Below are 24,878 nucleotides of genomic sequence, written 5' to 3'. Positions count from 1 at the left end.
TCATTAAAGAGAAAGTATGTGTCTTAACTGACTAATTTTCCTTTAATAGAATAGTGGAATATTAGAAAAATTACATTAAGCTGACCTGTATGTGATACAAGGACAAAGAATGAGTATATGCAGACAGGCCACAGGTCCATTTATCCTAGGATACATCTCAAACCATGACTAATAGTAGCTACCTCGGTAACAGTAGAACAATGGAAGAACACGGAAACTATTCTTTCCGGAATATTCTTCAGCAAACCGTGACTCAGGGAACTCGTGATTGTCCTTGCACTAACAGTTTTGGATAGACTGTTTTTCGATGAATATGTCTGACTGCTTTTTGAACTCACATATGGACAAACGGCCTCTACCATCCTGTAGCAAAGAATCTGAGAGGTTAGACATCTGTCATATGAAGAAGTCTTTCCCTTTGTTCTGAACTGGTGTCACTAGCTCATTTTCATTTGATGCCCTTTATTACTGTATTAAAATGGACAGTGACTACCTGTTCCCTGGTTACCATCTCCAGTCATCATTTTTTATATCTGTCATATTGTCCCCCAGTCATCTTTTTTCCAGGCAGAAGAGTTCTAGTCTGCCTAGCTCTTCCACACTCTGAGCTGTTCCATTGCTTTGATCGTGCTGAATACAAGAGATCTTGCTTTCCTCATATTCCAAGAAGACTCCTAGTCCTAGCTGAGCACAATCTCAGAGGCTTTTTTGTCCCTACTTTACAATGTTGTGAAAACAAAATGTCCTTTCAAGCCTGGACAAGTCATACTATCGCAGTCACAACAATAAAAGAGAATACTACTCATGATTACAGCCAATTTCACTACCTCTAGACTCTGATGAGGACTGTGGAAAAAGATAAGCTCTTGTCCCTGGAAAACCACATTTTTTTAACTGATGACTGTAGGTCACATCCAAAATCTTTTAAAATGTTTCTAACGACTTGTCAAATTGGCAGACCTGAGAAGGTACTGATTTTTTTTTTTTTTGTAGGATGGCAATCAAAGCCTTTCCTTCAGATATTATCCTTCCTCTCTTAACACAAAATCAGGAAACATTAAATCAGAACAGAGTTCTGATTTTGGAAGACAAATACAACAATATTCAATATGTGTATCTTCTATTTTGGGGTGTCCAAATGTTGAGATAATTTCATTAGTGAAGATTGTTGCTAAGCAGAGCTAAAAAAGCAGCTCATATCATATGAAATCATTAAAACTTGGTATTATGAAAGTCATTCTGACTTACCATCCTGGATCTCTTTTTCCTCCCTCAGACAGTGTGGTTTAGATTAGATTGTCTACCCTGTCTTGCTTAAAAGTGCATTTTACATAAAAAATACTATAACACCACAGTCCTCAAGGACCAGTACTGCAGATGGTTCCAAGATATTTCCCTGCCTTGCTGTGGAAATGACATAACGTTCTCAAAGTTGTTGCATGACAGAAGAAAACTGAGAAACCTCTTTGGTAGTCTGTACTCTCTTCTTAAAAATTAAGATGCAGTAGATTTTATTTTATTGCACCTAACTTAAGGTAATAATGCACACCTACATCATGTAGCCCAATCATTAGCCCCGTTTGGTGACATCTACAGGAAAATGCAATTAGAAAGGTAACTACTTATCTGTGGGAAGCAGAAAGCGCAGTATTCTTCCACTTCGTAGATGGTTCCAATTTCTTCTTGTCATTGGGTCTCCGTCTTGCTGCAGAACTTTTCACTTTCTCATGTACATCCTTTTCTGTGAAATCATGAAGGTTCTGAGATTGGCCAGAGACCTCAGCATCAACTACTTTCATATGCTGATAATCCTTCTCATTTGTTGGTTTTTTAAAAAAATTATATTCCTAATAGAAGAAGGAGATCTGGTTTGTCAGTCATATTGCTATATGAACAATGCATATTAAAATAATAAGTTATAAGCACAATTCCAGGATGCTGTGCTTAAAAATTGTATGTATTAAATGTAGAATTAAATTATAAGCAAAAAATCAAATTGCTATTATAAGAAAGAATGAAACATTAATCTAGAAAGTAGCTGTTACCATGTGCAAATTGAAGTTTTTGAAATAAACAAACTAGCTAAATTTGGAACTTCCTGAACATACTTGTATACTGGGTGTTGTTCAATATCTACTATGTTAAATAATCTGTGACACAAGCACTTTTATAGAACCTAATTCCAAATGGGTTTTAAGATCTAGAATCACAAAGTCAGTCATTTTGCTTTCAACTGATCATTTATATAAAAACTATTTCCCTGCATAAAGGATTTACAAAAAACTCCCACAAAAACTAATGAACATAAATCTGAAAACAGGCTGTGATAAACTGATAGACTTCAGTTCCAAGTAATTTCATTTGATATAGTTTAGAATTAATATAAACACATTCCATTTCAGTTTTTTCATCTTCTGTCTCAGAACAAAACATCGTTGAACAAGTTACACACAAGAATGAAGCTGAGTGGCACCTACCAATCCTTCAGCTGTCTGTGTCTAGTACCATGGCCGATCAAAAATAACCAGAAGAGAAAGGACTCTTGTCAACTCTTATTCTCTATTGGAACATATTCAATTTTACAGGAAAGACAGAATACGATCATCACTACTTATTATTATTGCAGCTGTCACTGCCAGATAGGTGAAGACATTCCTTTATGAATCTGATTCAAGGCAGTTTTAAGGAGACGGTCACAGTGTGGTCTGTTTTTGACTCGTCCCTGATGTGAATCGGCTGTTCCGGGCTTGCTGACCCAACTGTCTGATCATAAACTAATTCGTGCTACTTCTCTCATTCTGAAAATGTACTCTAGACAGGACAATTTAGCACATTATAAACTAGACAAATCACAAGGGAATTGATGCTGCAGCTTGACCAGCTAAGCACATGTTAAAAAGCGTTTCCTACAGCGCTATCTGCCAACACAGCAATTCCAAATGTTAGCTTAAACAAGGCCAAGAAGATATTATAAAAGTTAATTGGTTTTGCAATATATGCGTACATAATGAGCTTTTTGAAGCTTTCCTCTCCTCAGAAAATAAATCAAAACTATTTCCAGTCACAATTTATTTCATGTAGGCAGCCTTGGAAATACAGCTTTTCTCAGCTTTCCTGAGTTCTAGGGTAGAGAAGATTTTCCCTCAAATAAAAATGCTCTGCAGCTCTACAGAATTAACTTGTTTAGATTTTAGTTTTACTATGCAGAGTGTACTAAACCAGCTCTTCAGCAAGGCAACACGATAGGATATTCCTAAACCAGTAAACTGGTATAATTTATACCATTCAGCATAAACTTATTTACACAGCCAGGGAATACTGAGTGATTTATATCATGACTGCAAGAAAATATAATAAACTCTATTTATTTGCTTACTCTTATTTAATAAGTATACACATTTCTTTAATAACTACAGTATCTTTATAAGAGCAGAAAACCAGTAAAGAAAGGTATATTATCTCTATTATCAATATTAACATTAATCTATATTAACATTTAGGATAAGAACTGTAAAAATATTAAAACACTACCACATTTTACCTTTCATGACCACCACATGAAGACAAATCACTTTGAAAATACATCAAACCAGTAATTATGTCTAAAAACATCCATATATTGCCACACTTATGAAATGTAAGCCCATATGTAGATATAACATTAAAAAAATACTTGCCTTTGGGATAACTAAAACACATTTTGGAACATACTGCACTTTCCAACAGAACAACTTACAAATTTAATTCCATCACTGTTAATATAAGCCACTGTATTTATGTGAACAAATCAAAATGCTCAGTTCTTTCAGAACTGACAAATATCTCTGTATCAAAAAAAAAAAATCAGCCCTACATCTGAGAAAATCAGAACTAAAGGATAAGGAAATTTCCCTGTTAATTACTTCCTTCTCGCTAAGCAACTAAAAGTACGTATCAATGACCACAATAAAACTTTTGTCAGCCTTTAGCCTGTAATGAATTTTACCACCAAATTATTAATCTGTTATAACCATACTAGAAACCTGAAAAAAAGAGTTTTTATTAAGGAATGATGAAACAACTAAAACTGTAGTGGCACTGTGTGATTCTCCCCAATGTAGAGCTCTAAATAAAAGCCAAAACACTTGCATTTTATGGTGGCTGAAGCAACACATAGTATGTAAGCTGGATGCTTAACCCTCAGCTCTGATATTCAAATCAGGCAGTTCTTGTAAAAAAAGTTGGGCTATTCTTTATATTTGGGTTACAAAGAATGAAGATTAAAATGTAAGCGGTTTTGATCACAGAAAAATATTGTCATAAAAAGTTGACCTTTTCTGCAAGGAGATAATATTTTCCTGCTTTAACATTTCCAGTGCTCCATAAGGAATAACACCAAAAGATGAGCAAAACTTTTTATGCGAAATTAGAAGCTGACCTCATGTTGGATCAAACTTCATGATAAGGTAAGAGAGAACGATACATGACATAGTGTATTATTTGCTATTTATGAAAGGAACATATTTAGTAGAAACTGAAACAAATCCAAAGAAAAATAATAAATGTATTTCGGAGTCTTTAAAATTCTTCATTTAATCATAGATTTATCTTTGATAAAGAATATAAACATTCAGCCAGGTTTATAATGCATTTCTTACCAATGTACTATGTGCATTTGTACAAAGCAGAATATACACCCAATATCAGTAAATACATACCTGTTTAGCCATATTTTCTACAAATCGAGGTGATCTCTCCCTTAAAAATGTGACAATATCTTTATATACATCACTTTTTCTTTCATAGTCAATGTTATCTTCACCCTCTAACTGACCCTTAAAAAAAGAATAAACTTAAAATTATTAATAGTGTTGCCTTACACAGTTAGTTTAATCTGCATCATAAAACAGTGCTAAAGAGCACAGAGGTCATACTGTAATGAATTAGGTACAGAAGTCTCATGCTCAGCAGAGTCCACCAGACTTCAGTAATGCCTTGTAAAGATGCATGAATCATCCTCATGGATCCCAACAGATAATCAAGATCTTACAAAGAATTCTGCAAGTAATTACTATCAGTTAATTGTATTGTGTGTAGTTCCACTGAAAAGAATTTATGGGTTATGGCAAACAACCAAGTAAATAAGAGCTTCCAGCGCAGTATGGCAGATGTCTAAAAGGATCAGAAAATAATGTGACCTGACTAGCCTCATCTTTATGAGCTTCATCTATCAAAACCATGCTAAGTCAAAATTTCCCTGGATTTTTTATCTCTTAGGAAATCACTTTGTGGAGTTACGCCTGACAGACATCTGTCTCCAAAATAAATGTAAGAGTTCTGGTTACTGCTTAACACACATAAGGGACAATTATGTGTGTGACAATTACCTATCTGTAAGGAAAGAGGCAACCAAAATGAAAAATAGAAGAGAGAAATAATTTCTCATAAGCTTCCACTGAAAGGAAAAAGACAAAAAAATAAAGACAAAAGCAAACAGGCAATAATAGTACACCTCAGATGAAGAGCCACGAGATACTAGAGATGCAGCCAGTCCCACACTAACTTTAAACAGGAACAGTGTGAAGGACTGTTAGGGCACGCTTAAAGAGTAAGCACTGCTAGCAAAGGGTGCAGAATACAGTCCAAGCACAAAATTATAGAACAGGCACTCAAAACATATGGGAAAACTAGTATACATTTATTACTGTCTCCTCCTCTGTACCAATAAACTAGCTCTGCAGGTCTTACAGCCTCAATACCACTACCCCAAACCTGACTGATTTGTGTTTTAGCACACGAAAATATTCATTACTCCACGGTATCCTTTATTATTACTTACTCCATTTAAAAACACTCCTGCTGTGCTGCAAGTGATATACAAAGGATCAGTGTCATGTGGTTTGATGACTAAATAACAAATTTCTCCATGCACTTGTCTCCAGGGAGGAGCTCGGCATCCATTAGAGAACACGTAATCTGTAACCAATTAGCATTAGTGTTTTTATCCCGTTTAAAAGTAGTTTTTAATAGTTATGCTTGATGATTAATATAACATGTATACAAATCAAATTCCCAAAACAATTCTCTTAAGCATTCATACTGTTAGAAATTAATAATGCAAAGCTCTGTCACCCGTGGCCCAATCCAACCAAGAACTACAACTGTGCTTAGCACTTTTTGGAACCAGGGACTCAGTTCACTTCCTTTGCTTCCCCTGAAGATATTCATGTAACTGGAGATTATTTCCATAACTAAAGGCTGAAGAACAGCATTGCATATCTAAAAATACTTTTAATTTTACTTTATAACTTTAAAGTAGAAATAAACACTTTAATTACTGAAATTAATTTAGCAAATTAATCCAGTACTTTAATAAGGGTATATATGAACATGAGAGATGATCAGATCTGAACCTGATGTATATTCCAGTGATTCCAGTACTGTATCTTCTCCTTTCCCAGAGAAATTCTTGAGAAGATTCACTTCATTATTTACTGCAGCTGGATTTAGTCTGACATTTCTGCAATTAAAAGAAAATTGTCCAAAATGTATTCATCAAAAGGATGTACTCAGAGAAATGAAGAGAGAATATTACACGATTTTTTCTTTTACATTGAGTCTTAACAGTAGCAAAAAAAATCTGGAAACAGGCTATCTTCCATTGCTTTTCTCAATTTTATCTGTTTAGTGAAATTTTAGTTTATAGCAAATATGAAGTCCTTGTAACTACAAAACAGACTTAATGTAATACTTAATATGCTTCCATGAAGAAATAAACATTTCCTTGAAAATATTTAACTGTAACTTTGTTGTTTGTACAAATGACTTCCATTTGCGACCAAAATGCAAAACATATGCAATAAAAAAAACCACACTTGTGGGCACACACTTGCATACCCACACCTACAGCAAAATCTTCAGGAAAAAAAAAGAAAGTTTTTTCAATAACTTAGTGAACAGGGAAAGTTATTTCAATAAATTTCTTTATGTCACACCAAAAACACATGTTGTGGGCTGAAACCAATCTGATTCAACAATAAAAAAAATGCACTGGCTGCCATGCTTAGCTTTCATTTGAAATGCACTTACTGTGAAATGTGTTTCAAAGAACTACTAAGCAGTTGCAAATCCAGCTGACGAAGAAGAATAAAGATTTTCATTTTCATCTCTGTTTCAGGGTCATCATCTTTTTTCACTTTGTCAAGTAAGCGCAACATGGACATATCTTCTCCTTCAACAGTCCCATATTCAGGGCCAAGAATTTTCACTATAGGATCTCTGTTAGCTGTAAACATGAAACAGAATAATACAATGTGATACTATGTTAAAAATTATTAGGCAAAAAAACACTTTTAATCTCAACTGCTGAATAATTTTTATGCTATTGATTTACAATAAGAATTTTAACAATGTGCAGTTATTCATCAAATATTGCTGTATGATATATCTTTCTTATCCCTCTGTTGTAATTTGAAATGCACTTTCGAAATTATGAAACTGTTAAGAACAAAAATATATTTTTCATAAGAAAATTACTTTTCATAATACAGATTAAAATTTCTTCAACCAAGATGTGAATATCAAATACTTCCCTTTATCAACAGCTCCCTTTCCAGAAAACATGCCTGGCTGATCACCAAAACAGGAAATCAGTAGGTTTAACTCACTGAAAATCGATCATTTTGGAAATATGATTTAGTGTTAAACAAAATCTTTAAAGTTTTCTAGCAGTTCCCAATGGCCCTATCACTTCCTCAGCTATGCCAGCTGTTCCTTTTGGTAAACAGTGACACAACTGCATGCAAATGGGTTTTACAAAAACATTTGCAAATGAAGTATGTGCATCTGCGAACACCTCTGCATGACACCCCGTCCATATTATTCTTCCCTATTATCCATTGTTGATCACTGTCAGTGATGGGACTCTGGATTAGATGAATCTGAAGTTTGATCCAATATGACCATTTATATTTTAGTACTGCAGATGCAATTTCTACTAAAAATTACCAAAGAATATTTCTGATCTCTTCTACCTCCAATGAGAGGAGGATATCCACTTTAGCATATTAAGGATTTTCTTGTCAGTTTGAAAATCTAGGACTTAAATATGACACAGTAAAAGCACTCAAACCTGTATTTTAAAAGCCATTGTGGGCATATCAGTTTTTCTCTGGCTATTTTTTAAGGATGTAACATCTTAAAATAGGATGAAACTACAAACATAGGGAAAACTGCTATTAGCCTCAAATACGACATTCTTCTTCAGAAATGTAAACCTATTGTCTGTTGCAATAGCTGGAGTATTACTCAGTATACATTATTTTGTATATGAGATTCAACAGTTTGAACTTTATTCAAGATTTCTCTGTTATTGATTTCTGTGAAAATACAAGAAGAAATAGAAACTTCATTAAGTTCTGGATCAGCACCTTTAGCTACCTTCATAAATCAACACCTTCTCATATACTTAAAATGAAGGCATGCCTTTCGTTCTTCACATTTCTTAAATATAAATCGAAGGAGAAGGTAGGCGTTTTAAGAGAGAGGAAAGATGGAAAAAAAAAGAAGAAAGGAAACCTTCAAGGCATGCCCGTGCTTCCTTTAAGCTTTTTTCCACAGCAATTTGTAGCAAATGGGACAGCTGGTCAAAACTGCGAACTCTGAGGGTTGATTCAGTGAGGAGAAGCAATGGTTGGTCATCTTTACCTTTGGCTTCAGATTGAACAGTTGCTCCCCTAGAAAAATTAAATTATACCTTTTTAAAATAAGAACAGCAAATTTTAGAAAATAATCTTGAAGGTTATTCAAGCTTCCCATGATAAAGCATATACAATGTATTTAAACTGTATTTCACAAAACTTCTGAGGTAAACCAATTTATTCAAATCAGCAGGTGGATGTGCCAAAAGGAGGTGGGGACCCTGTGGAGGGCCTGTGCTGGAGCTGGCTGCTGGCAGGACCTGTGGCCCCGTGGAGAGGAGCCCATGCTGGAGCCGGTTTGCTGGCAGAACTTGTGAGCGCAGGGGATCCACCCTGGAGCAGTGTGTTCCTGAAGGACTGCACCCCATGGAAGGGACCCACGCTGGAGCAGTTCGTGAAGAACTGCATCCTGAGGGAAGGACCCAGGCTGGAGAAGTCTGTGAAGGACTGTCTACTCTGGAGGGAACCCACGCTGCAGCTGGGGAAAAAAGTGAGCAGGAAGGAGCATCAGAGATAATGCGTAGCGAACTGACCAGAACACTCATTCCCCATCCCCTTGTGCTGCTCAGGGGTGAGGAGGCAGAGAAAATCAGCGGTGAAGTTGAGCTCAGGAAGAAGGGAGGAGTGGGGGAAAGGTGGTTTTAAATTTGTTTTTATTTTTCATTATCCTACTCTGACATTTGATTTGCAATGAATTAATTTCCCTGAGTCAAGTCTGGTTTGCCCATGATGGTAACAGGCAAGTGATCTCCCTGTCCTTATTTTGACTCATGAGCCTTTCATTGTATTTTTCTCCCCTGAGCAGTGTGAGCGATAGAGCAGCTTTGGTGGACACTTGGTAGCCAGAGAAGGTCAAGCCATGACACAGGAGCCACTCCTAACACTAACAGAAGTCACAGGGTTAATCACTGTCAGGCACATATTGCAAAAAGTCTTTGGAAATGACAATGCAAGTTGTACAAATCACTGAGCTGGTTTGTATCACACCAAGACATAATACTCTCAAACTTTAAAAAACAACCCTACAAATTTGAACTCAAAATTTCCAGCATATATCAATAAAACCCTCACCCATTTCAGCCTCCCAAACACACTAAAGCTTTATGTTAAATGAGCACAGTTTTACTTCATAGTTCACCTTCAGCATTTCAAAACACACATTCTCACTTACTTGATCTCATAACCCTCTCCAAATACTGAACAGCTCAGTTGCGTTTTCCACTCAAGGGGCTCTCTGAAGACAAAGGCTGCTTCCTGAGGATGTTTAGTGCTGAAGTCCTCCGTAAACTTAATAATTTGATTTAAAATAGATTCATTCAACGGGGTGATTTCAAGTGTGCCCATTCCAGAACCAGCAGCAGTCCACTGAGCTGCTCTTGCCAACGCTGCTCCCATGGTCTCAGCTGCTATCAAAGGAGACACTTTAGCAAAGAAACTGAGAATGACCAAATAGTAAATGCAATACGCTGTGGATGCTATAATTTGAAATAAACTTACCTAGGCATGACTGGAGTCTTTTAACTCATTGAAATCCCTTAAGTGAGAAAGGGAAAATTGAGGATAACAACTTGCAAATTATAAAGAAATAGGGAAATAGGGTTTTTTAATCTTAATTAAATTCTGGCATGATTGCAAACTCAGGCAGCTGACAGCAGAAGGCCTCTGCTGTGGCTGTAACCAAAGGCTCCCAGGTTCTCCTACTAAAGTTGATGTCATGTTAAAAAAACCGTATGTGCAGGTAGACAGACACATACAACTCCCAGAAGTGATGCCCCCCGGCACTTCTTTAAAGGAGGAAAAAGGGGGTGTCAGACCTGCCCATCCAGCCTGGAGAGGCCGAGAGGCGCCGCAGGAGAGGGGTGGGGAGGCCTCGGCCCGCGGGGCGCCCGGCGCGGCGCCGGCCCGGGCCAGCGGCTGGGTCAGGGCTGCTGTTCGGAGCGGGAGGGATCCTGGAGCCCCGCGGCTGTGTGTAGCACCCCAGGGGCCCATGGAGCCCGGCGGGTGGACGCCCCTCACCGCTCGCCCTCATACCTTGTCCCGGCTGAGCCGCTCCGGACGCCGCTTTCTCCGCTCGGGCTGGCCGAGCCGGCGGCGTTGCTATAGGGACGGGCCCGCGGCGGCCGTTAGCGGGAGGAGCGGGTAAACACAACCGGCGGCGGGGAAGGGCCGCTGCCCCCGGGCTGCCGCCTCCCGGGACGTGCGGCCTGGGGGGAACGGGTGCGGGCCAGGGGGTGCAACCCGTAAGGTGGGGCGCCGCGGGGCAGAACCCCGGAGGGGCAGAACCCCGGGGCGGCGGCGGAACCCGCGATCCAGTGACCCTCACAGCCCCTGTGCTCAGGCACCTGCACCTCCACTGGGCGCGGCTGTGGCGAACACCTGGGAAGGGTCTGGTAGCCAGCGTGTGGATGCTGATCGGGAGGGGTTGTGAGCAGGGCGGCGGAGTGGGGGAAGCTGAGATAAAGGGGTCGGGCCCTTCTCCTCGGAAGGCAGGAGAAGCTACATTTAAAATAATTTAAAAGGCTTTATGTTTTTGGTGTGGATTTAAACAATGTAATTATTACAGTTACATTACACCGGCTTTTAAAGGAAGACCTTTTTGGCTTGAATTTTAGCTAGTACAGTTTACACCTTTCACTCACTTTCAATCATTGCGACAAAAAAGCCTTAACGTTGACCACTTTTAGTTCTTGAGGAAAAGTGACAGATTACACTTGAAATGCCTTTTGTTAAAGAAAATGTAATGTAAAATTTGTGTTTTTTGAAAGAAGTAAAGGACATATGTATGGGCAGTGCCAGTGAATAAAGTCCTTTCACATACTGAGGACAACATGACACTATAAACATGCAAATAAAGCACACCAAACACAGAGTGGAAATTAATGCTATTTCCCCAATTGTTTTGTTGATCCGTAGGGTGAATGAGCCATCACTGGATAAATTTTTAAGTTATAAAGTTGCTATTGCACTCCCACCTGCCTGTCTTCTCTTTTGTACCACTAGGCTGGTAAGAACCGTATTCCCTTATTTCCCTTCCCACCCATAAATTCCCCCCAGTTTAGGTATCTGGTTCCACCAAAATACCATTCAGATGGTAAAAAACGGATTTAGATTTGACCTAGGAAGGATCCTGTTGCACACTAGCTGTGGTTAGGAAGCCATGTTCAGTTTTCCAGTATGTGTGTCCTTCTGAAGGCCCAGGAAAATAATCCAACAGAAGTACCCAGCTGTCCCAACACCACAGAGAGAATGTAGCCAAGAGTTATGTTATCAACTGAGAATTCAGCTGGGTAAGAAACCTCTGATAACGAGGAAGGTCATGGAATGTATGCGGGATGTATCTTAAAGAATAACCGTGTGGGATTAATACATTTTTAAAATGCAAATGGTTGTCCAACTAACTGAAACTTTCAAGCAGTAACTATGGATAACTACATGCAGTCTGCACTGTAATGACTAGCATTGGCTTTTCTTGTTTCACCACATAACTTTGAGAAGATAGAAGATGAATCATTTGATTAGGTGTAAATGAAAGCATTTTGAGTAAAAAGCCTAGGTAAAGACTTAACGCAATTTCTTTATGTAGTATGTATGAAGGCATTTCCAGGAAGGATTAGATTTCTTCTTTTTACTTAAATAATTACTATTTAAAAGTTGAATTTGATGGGCAGAAGATAGGAACAACAAAATGTGAAAAGGAGTAAAAGTATCCCTACATGGCTGGTGGGGAGTGAAGACACTGAGTTTTCACACAGAGCTGAGTATTTTAAGAAAGAAGTCGGTGGAGTAAGAAATAGAATTCCTAAATGAGATCCCTCTGTTCCACTGAACAGCAAGAAGAAAAGATATTTCAGTGGTGAGGATAAATGGGATTATTTGCCTTCAAAATGTATCTCCGAAGAGTATGAAGCTCCATAAAAGGAGCTTCACTAACTAGTGGAGGCTTAGTTACCAGTGGAACTTCCGTTGGGAACAGATAAGTCAAAAATGAATGTTTGTTCTTGCACCAACAATGGTCCTTTACCTTACTTTCAATGGCTATTTTTCCTCCTTAGATTTTACACCCAGTTTCTAAGTTAGAAATTTTCTCTTAGACTTCACTAGGCTAAATAAGATTCTCTGGTCTCATCCTACAAATTCTTCATTTCTCTTACCATTTTAGTATCCCTTATTTGCCTGTGCTCCAGCATGAACTTGTTTTTCTTAAATAGATTTGACACTATTCCTAAGCACATTTCACCAGGACCCTTTTACAATGGCGTTGACTGTCTTTGCCTGTTTTAGAAGTTCCTCAATGACTACATTCTAAGATTGCATTTGTTTTTCAGATCATGTTAGGAATTGTTGTCACCTTGCAACTGAATAATACAATCAATTTGTAATCCATTACTTTTCAGCTGATGAGTTTGTAGCTTTCTCCAGGATTTAAACATAACGTATTGCAGTTTGCTCTTACAAAATCAAATTCCATTTCTAAAAAAAAAAAAAAAAACCAAAACAAACCTTTCTAGCAGGTAGTAGTCTCTAACTTTTGGACCCCATCATCTTTACAAAGTAATTTTTGAACCTGATAGGAAATTTGAACCGGCTTTCACAGAGGGTGTGGTCTTGGAAATAATTACCTCCTACAAGTTTTGTAAAACCTGAGGTAGTTGAATGGAGGGGAAAGCAAAATGAATGCCCTTGCTGAGGTGAAGGCAGCCATATGAACCGCAGATCATGCTCTGTAGCAACCAGCCAGCCAAGTGTTCTGTTCGTGCCATGCTGGCTAATTAGTGCTTGAGTGACCTCAGCCTTGCATGGGTGTTTTTTGTGGTGAAGGTGGAGAGCAGAAGATTCAGGGATGAAGCATATAATTCCATAAGAAATCAAATTTTCGTTTTGCCGCTCATGAACTCTCGCCCTGACCTTCAGGCCGGAGGAGAAGGCTGGGGAGTGAGGGCAGAGTTTGTGGGTGCAGGGGCACCCAGGTGGTGCCTGCCAGGCCCCTCGCTGGGCTCGGGGAGCTGCGTTCCTCAGTACCCAAGCTCTTTGCACATTCCCTTATGTGATATGAACGATTTCTGTTCCTGCTGCCTGCCCGCGGGCTCTGTGGTCTTTTGCACGATTTCAAACACGTATTGGCTGTGGTTATTGCTGCAGTTATTGCACTGTTCGTTAAGCTCTGGGTGATTCCCTTCATTGCACTCAGGCTTGTCTGGCTGGCTGACAAGAAGTCATGCCTTCTTACATCAGCTGCCCCTGAAAAATAAGAAATTAGGAATTCCCTCACTTAGCCAAACTGAAGTATATTTAATATCAGCTTGTGCTTTTAGCAGATTTGATTTATCAATGCTATTCAGACTTCCTAGCACAAGAGTATAAACGGATAGCTTAGGAAAATTTGTCTGAAAGTTAAAATGATCGGTAATCACTGAAAGACATATGAAAGTATTGCCTTGGTGACTCAAAATCAGTGTGCAAATCCTTCCAAGCAATAAAGTCATAATGTATTCTCAAAACCAGCTTACTCGGGAGCTGGGTCCACCCAGAGATGGCATTTGCACCATGTTTGGCTAATTCTATAGATTAGTAGTAGTAGATTTATAAACTAGTGACTTTTTACTGTAACTTTTACATTTTTAATGCAAAAGACATTTTACAAAACAGTAGGTGAAATGTTTGCCTGAGCGTAGTCAAAGATGAGCTCATTTGTTACTGGCACAAAGAAATGGGGAATATGAAGAATTTGTTAACATGGAGAGAAGGGAAATTGGAAATTGTTTTTACAATCTCCAGGTTGCAGCCAGAATGTGTAAGCAATTTTTCTTGTATATTTTTCCTCACATTATTGTAGAACAGGGTGTAGACTATTACTGTTAAAAGCAGAAAAGTTGTAAAAAACAATTGTAGAGGTTTACATAAAATAAAAAAACTATTCAGGGTGAATAATATCAGCTATTCCTTCTGCTAAATAGCAGTTTAGCTGATCAGCTTCATGGGCACTTTGTCAGACAGTAGAAAATCAGGAGAAAACAAGATAATATTTGTGATTTCCTTTTATTGTCCTTTAGTTTTATTTCATTGCGAAATTTACATATTTTTTTGGCAATCACAAAACAACCGAAATCCTACTGTTTTGGTGAAAAGGGCTGATCTAGTCAAATAAAAAATCTGGTTGTGCCACATTTATTTTTCTGTATCAGTACAAATGCAATATTTAGGTGCCTGGAATTGTTAATGACCATATTTACGCATCTTCAATTCTTGTAATCCATTGTTAGTTTGTGTGGGTTTTGCTTTTTAATTGGGGAGTAGGTTTTTGTGGAAAGGCAGAGTTTCAGCTCCAGAGGCAACCTACATGAGAATGTAGAAAGAGGGAGAGGACATGATGAAACTGTTGATGTTTTTATGCATATTTTTTTGAAAAACAATGTTCAAACTCTAATCCCTAGAAAGCAAATGACTACTAATTTTTCACTGAGTCTCTGATACCTGTGTTGTGACCTCCTACTTGACTCTTGTTTTCTGAGTAATGATGTGCTTCCAATAATGCCAAGTGATCTGATGTGAGGTTTTTTTAAAGATTGGACACTGTCTTGGCCCTAGAAATTAACAAGTAGAAAAGACCATTTTTTAAATGAGACTCAATGCAAGGGACAAAGAGGTTTGCAATGTTGTGCATGGATATCTGGCAAAGACACAGTAAATTCAAAAATCTTCTAGAAAAATAAAGTAGCACAGTATATTGGTTAATTAGTTGTAGATTAGCAATATCTGGATAGTTATTTTCCGAACAATGGCAATAACAAAGGTTCTGCTGTACTTTTTTAGAAATGGCTTCCAGATGGGAATCATGGTTTACAGTCCAAGACTGAATGTGATTTAATAAGTTTTTATCAGTAAAGAATATAATATTTTAGAATATGAACTGTGTTACTAGACTGTGCTTCCCTGTATTTGTAGATGGTTGTGTATTCCCTTTTGTTCACTTTTGTTTACATCTGCCCAGGCCTTTGGAATATTTCTGAGTATAATTTGGAGGAAATAATCAGTATGGTATAATAACCAGATGACTGTGACTATGTCATCGTAATATTTGGAGTACCAGGTTAGAAAACTGTGATTTTGAAAGACCTAGTAAATTCATTCATGTGTTTTCTTTGTTCATTGGAACAAGATACATGTCAGGTTATCAGAAGCCTTAACATGGTAGAATATCTTTTCATTGAAACTTAGGCTGTTTTTCCTGAGTTCGTTATACTTTAGTGGGGGATTATAACATTCAAGGTTTTTTTCTTTTAAATTCCTACATTATCTTTCTGCATCTTCAACTTCAATTCCCTCTTCATGTAATAATTGATCTTGAAATTTCTGCTATTAAAATATGTCTACCCTGAAAGAGAAAGCTTCAGAGACAGATATTCTGGAATAGAGTTATTTAAGTATAAGCATGAATTTTGAATTGTTTTAAAATGCTGACTTTTACAGGAGGAGTCACCAAAGTATTTACTCCATTAGCCTCCTTATTTTGTTCATGTACCAGTACAACCCCTTACACACAGAAAGGATTATTGGCTGATTCTCATACATAAAACATTTATACTTTGCTTCTGTCTTTTTTTTCCAGGGAGAGAGAATATCTATGCATTTTGTTGCTTATATAAAATGCTTTTTCTAAACTAGTTAATTATTCTGACCTTAATAGTATAGCAATTCTGTATTCATAGAAGCTATATAATGTCCTTTAAAACCTGTTCATTGGTTAGTTGAATTAGTTTTAGGAGTGGATTATAAATATAAAGTTAATACAGTTTCTGTGGAGCCATCAAAAAGATACAGAAGCCTTTTAAGGCTTCAATATAAATTGGGCATTCTAATTTGTATTAGAAAAAATAGTGAAACTTCAACAGTGATATTCTTCTCCAAAGCAGTACAGATTCAATTAAGACAAAAACAAACCACAATAGAATATTTATCTAAAATGGTGTGTGCCAATTGGAATGGACAAAGTTGTGACCCTGCAAACAAGAGCAGAGACTCAGTCAGGGGTATCCAGAACCACTTTTCACCTTTGCAATTTAGAAAGGATTTTGACTTTCTGGTTAGGAAAACAAAACCCAGAGAATTATTTTTAAATGCAGGAAGAAAAACTGCCAGCTACACTTATTATATGTTTCGCCTGTAGTGCTAGACATTTGAAATAACTTCATATTTAAAGTAATATTGCAGATCAGTGTGTCTTGTACTGTGATTGCAGACAGTGTTTTTAGCTTTCAAACATAAACCCTTTGCAAGAGAATGCTACTGACATGCCCAAATGCCCTTTGCTTTCCTAGTGGTTTCTAAAATTTGCCTCCTTTTTAAGGCAAAAAAGGGAGAAAGGGTTGGACTGTTTTGGGGTGGGAGTGTGAAAGGCAGATTGTTTTAAAATTAGAAAGAGAATGTCATAAGTAGTCTCCATTTATGTATTTCTTTTCCTAGAGGAAAAATGAGCGGTATTGGTGGAAAGTATTTTGGACAGTAATGTGGTGATATTAATCAGGAAAGAGAGTCTGGCTGTTTCCTGAAGACGGGATTCTCACACGAGGTGCTAATACAGACACGCAAAAGACACTACAGAGTTAAAGAGAATTTAAAATCCTTTTCAGGTATTCAGCTTCCAGTTATTACTGTGCTAGCCCCATTTCACTACTTAGGCAATCACCAATAGTAATTCTGGGTAATTGCCTACATAGTTTTTATGAAAAGTAACATTTAAAAAACCCCATCAAAATCGTTTTTCTCCCGTTATATAATCAGAATGAAAGCCAAGACTGACATCAGGGAGTTTACTCTTCTTTGTGGGTCATTTTGAGGCAGAAATTCAAGCACCTTGGAGCGATCACTGGTTTTGAAGAGACTGCTTCTATCATTTATGGTGGTACGGTAATATTATATGGGAAAATGTGAAATGGCGAGAGGAGTGGAGATCAGAATAAAGCCAAATCGCTACAGGCTTTGAGCAGCAACGGGCTGTAAAATTAATAAGGAGCAACAGTTGGATGTTGCAAGGTTAAGCTTTAATCCAGTGCCTAGTAGAAAAATAACTTGTTTATCTAAATTTCTGTTTCATAGTGATTGTACTGTGCGACGTATTAAACAAAATAGAAATTCTTCAAGTCCATTTAACACATTTGATGACACTGACATCTTCACTCAACTTGGATGAAAAATAAGTCCTCCGTGGATGAGAATAGGGAGTATGATTCCATTCCAAATCCATTTACAGTAGAGCTTCAAATTGAGGAGGAAAGTTGCCTTTTTATCAAAATTATTTTTTATTGAGAGAAGCAGAACTGCGTGTTGCATATACATGTCTTCTTGCATAGTGTACATTCTGATACAGTTAATTCAGCCAATTTTCTGGTATTATTCTCAAGATCTGTGCCATGGATATTAGAGTCCTGTATATGGGTACATTTTTCCTCTGATTTTTTCCATTTCTTCTTCTGGTAATAACTGTATAAAATCGAGCATTTTAGTTGAAATTTAGAATCATTAAGATTGTTCTGAAGGATCTGAAGCTCTCCCATATTTTGGTAGTTAGTTATGTTATTGTAGATAGAGTTGCCTCTAGCTGTTATATGTTCGTTTATTTTTTTAGCTCAAGCAGAGATGGAGATTAAAAATATCTATTCACAAACAAACAAAAACACAAACAAAAGCCTCTATTGTTTTGCATCCAATTTATACATAAATGAATATTTCAATTTATTTCCAGAGCTGTTGATTTTCAGCAAATCTTCAACTCTGAATGCAAAATTTGGGGGATGAAGCAGACCACTTTTTCAAAATGCCTGCACATGTGCTCTGTTTAGATTTGGGAAGAATAAGACTGAATAGTTTGAATGCAATTTTTCCTGGAATATCAAGTAGCATCTATTGCTTTGGTAATGAAAAAGGTTGCTGGTTAGCATGCCAAAGACTTTCTTACTGGGTACTTTTCAAATCTTGTTGCTCAGAGATGGAAGGGGATTCTGTCCCTATTGGAAAATCACACCTGGCAAGACTTTAGGATCCGCTCCCATTGCCATCAATAGATTCATGTACGGAAAATTTGGTCCATCAACAATACTGTCAGACAGCGGCCAGTTAAACTTGATTTTACCAGACTCTTCTAAAAAAATCTAGTACCCATGACACTCTAAGACATAGCTATATTAATGACGTGTGTGTTTTTTTCTGCTGAGATTTCAATGTGAAAGGTTTGTGATTTGTTCTGATTTTGGTAAAACCTTTCACACTGGAAATAAGGGTGGTCTTTGTATGCCAGGGGTAAGAAGCAGCAAGGCTTATGATTCTGAAGAAATCTACCAATTGGCAGTTTGCTACAGCTGTTGAGTAAATATAAGCATATTTAAGCATGGTTAGCCCAAAATTATATGCTTTAGTTATTAAGTAATAATGGTGTTGGTTGTTGTTTTTTTTAATTTTGGTTCATTAGCACCACTAAATTGGAAGCCATGACGTTTAAGAGTTAATAAGAGTTTTGTGCCATTAAAATGAGTAAGCGCAGAAAAACATTCAAGGATCCGAATCTGCGGAATTTACACAAGCAGCCCTTTGCATCTCCTGCTGGATATGCTGTACTGCACAGTAAGTACGATGTAGAAATTGGTGCCAAAGCTGGCTTATGGACTGGAAGCAGGCTAGCCTATTTGTGCAACGCTTTGCCAAAGCTAATTTACTTTGCTGAAAAACAGGGTAAATTAGACAGTGTGCAGCATTAAGCAATGCGGCTAAACTGCTTCCAGTTACCCAGGCTGGCTCCTTCTGAGCTGCTTTGGCGATTGCTCCACATGCCCTGACTCAAATTGATGTGTGTGAAATCTTAGTCGTGTAAGAAAGGACTGTGGAATCGTACCCATCCTTTCTTCTCCAGAAGTTCTGTCCTCAGATACATGCAGAATGTACAACTAAGCATGTCTTCAAATAACTACAGTATAACTGTCATTGCATTTGACCTCAGAAATGTGATTCTCTGAGTAAACACAGAAAATGGAGGCACTGCAACTGATTATAATTAAATATAAGTGGCTAGGCACAGATCTGTGGTATAAATAGATGTGTTACAGCTGACAGTTAAAGTTTGAGTTCAGCTTACGTGTGAGACTTTGCATTACTCATTTAAATCAATGTTCTCACTTACCAGAGAACCCTCATAATTTACCACTACCCATAAAGTATCCTCTCTGTAATCAATAGTGATTCCTATATGGAATTACTGTGCAGAGCAACCTTTCTTCCATCCATATCCTCAGCTTGATTGCCATATGGTTTGGCACCATGACAGAAAAATATCCAGTGAGCTCAGTAGTTTTCTGCGTGGAAGGACTTAGCTGTCCTAATTTGGTACAAAAATTCCATTCAGTTTAAAGTAAGCAAAACTGGAATTAAATACTCCGAATGGTAAAGGGTTGAGCAGAATCTTCAGGGGGAAAAACTATTTGCAATCTCACTCTGTTGAGACCTTATAATTAAATTCAGCTTAGTTTTATTCTATATTGAAGTAGAACATGATAATTAAAAATAGTGTTGTCTGTCGTATTGCTAACAGTAAAGGATGATTATTCCTTTAGGCAATAATCCTAAATGCTGCACTTGAGACCGAGAGCAGACCATATTCAAATGAATCTCAAAACATTTTACTGCTTTCTGTTTGTGTGAGCACACGGTGGTGCACATGCAGACGCGCTGTGCTCAGCTCTGCAGTCTGCCAAATGGGCATGCTGGGCGCAGGGGGGGTTCTGCACCCCGTGGAGAGCCTGGGGGCCCCCTGCGGGTGCCCCTGGGGGTGCAGGGCTCTGGGGCGCTGACCCAGGGCACCTCATGGAGCTGCAGTCCCTACGCAATGTGATTCCCATCTATAAACCGGGCTGAAGCTTCAAACAGTGAGGCAGTGACCCTGCAGCACACAGGAACACACATCCTCTGTAACTCATCACTTTACTGGACAACCCCACAAGTTCGTGAGCAGTCCCCGTGTGAGGGAGATCCCGGCAGCAGGCAGAGGTCTCAGTGAGTGGCAGGAGTGCTCAGGGCACCCACGTTGACATGAGCCGCTCAGGGAACCAGTGCAGACTTGTCTTTTAATGGGGTTAAAAGAAGCTGTAGCTGGAAGTTGAGAGTTCGATGTACTCACAGAAACCTAACCTTTGACACCTAGGAGGCTGACAGGACCAAGACAACGGAGCCAAGTGAATTCAGATTTTACAGTAAGTAAAGCAGAGGTTTTTCCGAATCGCTTTTGTGGATTTGGATTGCCCAAATTCCACTTTCGGTGCCTGGTGTGCATCCTGAGTGTGTGGCTCTGGGTTCCAACAAAAATATAGGCTACATCTCAAATAAACAAAATTTACAAAATAATTGGTTTTCCATTTTAGTATGTGTTTGCGATTACTAAAGTAAAAAAAAATTCCTGTCATTTTCTAGCCACCTATGTAACACCTCTGGTGGAACTGAGCGTACTTCTAGTGACATAAAACAGACACTTCCAAGCATAATGTTTTATAAAACTGGGATTATCTAATGGGGTAATGGAAGAGTTTTCTAATAAAATATGGTAAACATGATAAAAAAAATGGCACTTTAGAAAAAAAAAAAATCATAATTGTCCTTGGCAATTGTCCTCGGACTACAGCAGCGAGGAGTGACAAAATGTATTTGAATTGACAAAGCTGTTTAAGCTACAGAAATCTGCAAAGTCGTGTGCTTTCCTGTTCTCGTTCTGTTTCTCACATGAAAGCCACTTTTTTTTTGTTTCACCCATATTGATATAAGGATAACTATGTATTTATATGCTATACATTTTTTCACATAATTTGTGATTTATAGAATACAAATACCACAAACCACCATATTTTATTTTGAGAGTAAGCAGAAGCACAACTCTCCACTTCAGTATCTTCCCATAAAGTGTCTTATGTGTCTTGTTCTACTTTTACCAGCAGAATAGTGCAGTATTTTTAAAGTATCTTTTTGCTGTACAATGTTAAGACTATGAGAAAATACACAGAGGCTGTTCAATCCCTAATGATTGCTTTGCATCAGTAAAAACATACATGTACTCACAATATTGCTTTATTAGTGGGTTCTTCAGTGATAGTTTGCTCAGTGGTACAATAATATCTCAATTTTAAAAGATAAAAAAAGGAAGACGGATAAAGGATGGACAAGTGCTGAACAGTAACTCTACTAATTCTCATATTTGCAGCAGTATCTTAAACTCAGCAATTGCTCACAAATACTGCGTTTGTATTTAGCTTGAAATTTGCTGTTCTTATTTTAGGTACAAGGAAGGACAAGTTTAAGGAGGACAAGCCCCTTCAAGCTGTTCCAGCCACATAAATTGAACTCATAAAGATTTATCTTCGTAATCCCTTCCTCTGCTTTTCTTGACCACCTCATTGAGATGCGTGGTGCCTGATTTCTCAGTATTCCGTGCACAGCAGCGCTCACACTCACAGCACAGCTCCCGCTGCCTGCAGCTCGCAACTGCGGGTGCTCAGCACTTGTAGAAACTACACTCCATCGAACCAAGCAATTAACAACCACGCGTGCAAAGTGAGCAGCATCGCACAGGAAATCAGTGCAAAGGCAGGGATTCGGTTCCCCAGGGCTGCACTCATGCCTTAATCATGAAAACATGTTCTCTGCAGTTGTCTGCTTCGTTCACTACGTACTTCCAACGGCTGCAACAAACACAGTACAGATTCTGCAGAGCACGCTCACTTTTACTATGCAATGATTCATCCTCCAGAGCGGGTCTTTTCTATGCGCTACACAACACACAAGACCCACGGAAAACTCCCTCTGCTCTCAGAGGAATCACATGCAGTTCCCTCACCACTCACATAATCCACCAGAGTCCTTGTCCCTTTGTCTCTTCTACCACCAAGAGTGACAGGATTCCCGACCCGATTCCTGCACTAAATCAGGCCCCAGATTGCAGCAGCAATGAGTGGCGGGAGCAGGAAAGATGGTTTTGAACGCCAGTAGCCCCAGGGCTGGAGCACATCCAGATGTTTCATGGAACGGCTCCGGCCGGCCAGTCGCACACAGGTGTTTATTGGCTTGAAGTAAAAATCAGGAATACCAAGAATAATTCATCCACCACTTGGCTCTTCAAAAAGAACAGGAACGAGCACAATGTGCAAATCTAAATGGCAGATAACAGCAGCTATTAGCTAACAAGCATGCTTTACTCACGGAGTTGCTTGCGTGATTATTTTCCTGGAATGAACTCATTTTAGTATGAAAACTGATTATGTGTATTGTCAAATGCATGTAGCCAAGCAAATATACAACTCTTTTTTTTCACTAATATCTATCATTTTTAGGAACAAAAGATGCTGCTATTACCTGCAATAAGTACAAAACTACTTCTTAGAAATGTGATTTGCAGTTTACTTTCTCTTTATACTTAAGAGCTATTTAAAAGCAAAATACATCTAAACAAATCAAAAGTAGCATTGCACACTTATATGAAATATATTCATTTTCATATTAAAATTACTTTAAGGAGCAAAGAATTGCTATATATGGAAAATCAAAGGAGAAATGTAAGAAACTATTCCAAAGAGGTTTGCTACGTTGCACAGCACAAGCTCTGCGCAGCCTCTGCGTGACCTAGACCGCAGCCAGCTCCGCACGATTTATTGCTTAACTTTAATAAAGCGAAATCCAAGCGCCTTTTCTGTTTTGTTATTTCCATTTTAACACTAGCAGTAGCAGACAGAGAGAGTTTAGTTTTAGCCTGGGAGCTAAAAGAAATACTTCCAACATACATATGTACTGTTACAGTCTGACTTATAAATGCACAGTAGTAAAGTCGGCAGGAATTGAGCACTAAAGCTGGAGACGAGTAAATGGAGAGAGATGCTGCTGTATGTGCAGCCCCAGCGTAACGAGGACTCTGGCTGCTCCGGGAAACTTGTCATGTTGGTGAGCGAGGTCAGGCAGCGACAGACGGCTCTTCCAGCCCAAAATGGGGGCTTGCACCGAGTCTAGAAAACTGAAAACAGTTCGAAACATGCATTTAAGTAGAAATGAATGTTATTAAAACAAATTGTACCCATCATTTAGAAATGTAATCTGAAAGTACCGTAGCTCCTGGCTTCCGTTCAGATGATGTCTGGCAGCGTGCTGTGTATCATCCACAAAGTATCTTCCAGAATCCCCAGCACCCTGGCTTCAGGGACCACTCTAAATCTCACTAAATTCTGATGATTCTGATGTCATTTTCTAAGCTTAAAGTGTTCTTTCAAGTGACATCAATCATGACTCAACCTGGCCTCTCCTGCCATATGTGACAAAGGCTCCTATTTTTAAACTTTCAGACAAATACAGCCTGTATAACTTCTTTTTGCCAAAAATACGTCAGCTCAAATCTCACTATTCCAAGCATATTCTGTTCTTTTGGGCTACTTGTCAGCTGGTCTATTTATATCAGCTTTGTAAGAAATTAGATGTTTTTCTAGAAGTAAAATAACAGACTTGGAGAACAGAGCTTCCACCTTGCATTATTAATAGAATTCATGATAATCTGTGGTTATAAAGTCAAGAAGCACAGAGACTAATTGCACAGAGCCAACAATTCACTCAGCGTGGTGGTTAGAATGGATAAATGGATAAAAATGATTTGTATTAGTGCCTGCAGTCTCTTGTAAATGTCAAATACTTTCTTGACATTCTAAAACCCAGGCTGTACAGCGAAAGTGGGAGAGCAGCATTTCGTATTAATTTAAAAATGCATAAAACTGATTATCCTCTTCTAGCACTCAGTATTTCACTGTTTCATGAAGACCCTGGATGCTGCTCATAACTGGCTCTACTCTTTCCACTCATCATGTCTCTCATTTTTCTTTTAGCAGAGCAGTAAATGTTTTACTTCAGATAAATAAATACAATTTTACTTCCTGTGTAAGAAGATATTTACAAAGATTCCTCACAACCTGCTTTTCCACTTGGAGAAAGTTGCAAATATTCATCTCCCCTATTTCCCATGCGTGGCAGTGCTGCGCGCCCATGAACCAGCTCTTCCTTTTGTGTAAATCCCAAATGCATGCGTGTATTATGTCTTCCTGTATTCCACTACTGGCACTTCAGCTTTTTACTCTTCACTTTAATCACCTTGCAGGGTTCAAAGAACACCCGGACATATTCTCATGTGTTAGTCTTTAA

At 38.3% G+C, this 24,878-nt stretch overlaps 1 protein-coding gene and 2 long non-coding RNA genes across 3 annotated transcripts in view; 2 read left to right on the top strand and 1 right to left on the bottom strand.

Moving 5' to 3' along the window:
* ODAD2 (outer dynein arm docking complex subunit 2) overlaps positions 1 to 11,008 on the bottom strand; it is an 86,508-nt gene extending 75,500 nt beyond the window's left edge. Inside the window, 8 exon segments of the mRNA XM_065050675.1 lie at positions 1,623 to 1,847; positions 4,698 to 4,814; positions 5,819 to 5,955; positions 6,393 to 6,499; positions 7,069 to 7,264; positions 8,557 to 8,714; positions 9,850 to 10,084; positions 10,710 to 11,008. Coding sequence (XP_064906747.1) covers positions 1,623 to 1,847; positions 4,698 to 4,814; positions 5,819 to 5,955; positions 6,393 to 6,499; positions 7,069 to 7,264; positions 8,557 to 8,714; positions 9,850 to 10,073 — 1,164 coding nt within the window. The 5' untranslated portion in view covers positions 10,074 to 10,084; positions 10,710 to 11,008.
* Positions 221 to 5,579, top strand: LOC110359960 (uncharacterized). Its single transcript, XR_002415547.2, has 3 exons — positions 221 to 384; positions 4,356 to 4,445; positions 5,257 to 5,579. It is a non-coding gene; the product is annotated as an uncharacterized LOC110359960 (long non-coding RNA).
* A 5,464-nt stretch (positions 11,009 to 16,472) lies between the features above and the next one.
* LOC110359961 (uncharacterized) lies at positions 16,473 to 22,114 on the top strand. Its single transcript, XR_002415550.2, has 3 exons — positions 16,473 to 19,292; positions 20,863 to 20,911; positions 21,985 to 22,114. It is a non-coding gene; the product is annotated as an uncharacterized LOC110359961 (long non-coding RNA).
* Positions 22,115 to 24,878: the final 2,764 nt, after the last annotated feature.

This window comes from Columba livia, chromosome 2 (assembly GCF_036013475.1).
Source record: "Columba livia isolate bColLiv1 breed racing homer chromosome 2, bColLiv1.pat.W.v2, whole genome shotgun sequence".
NCBI lineage: Eukaryota > Metazoa > Chordata > Aves > Columbiformes > Columbidae > Columba > Columba livia.
Note: the sequence above shows the minus strand (reverse complement) of the source record. Positions and strands in the feature narration are given on the sequence as shown.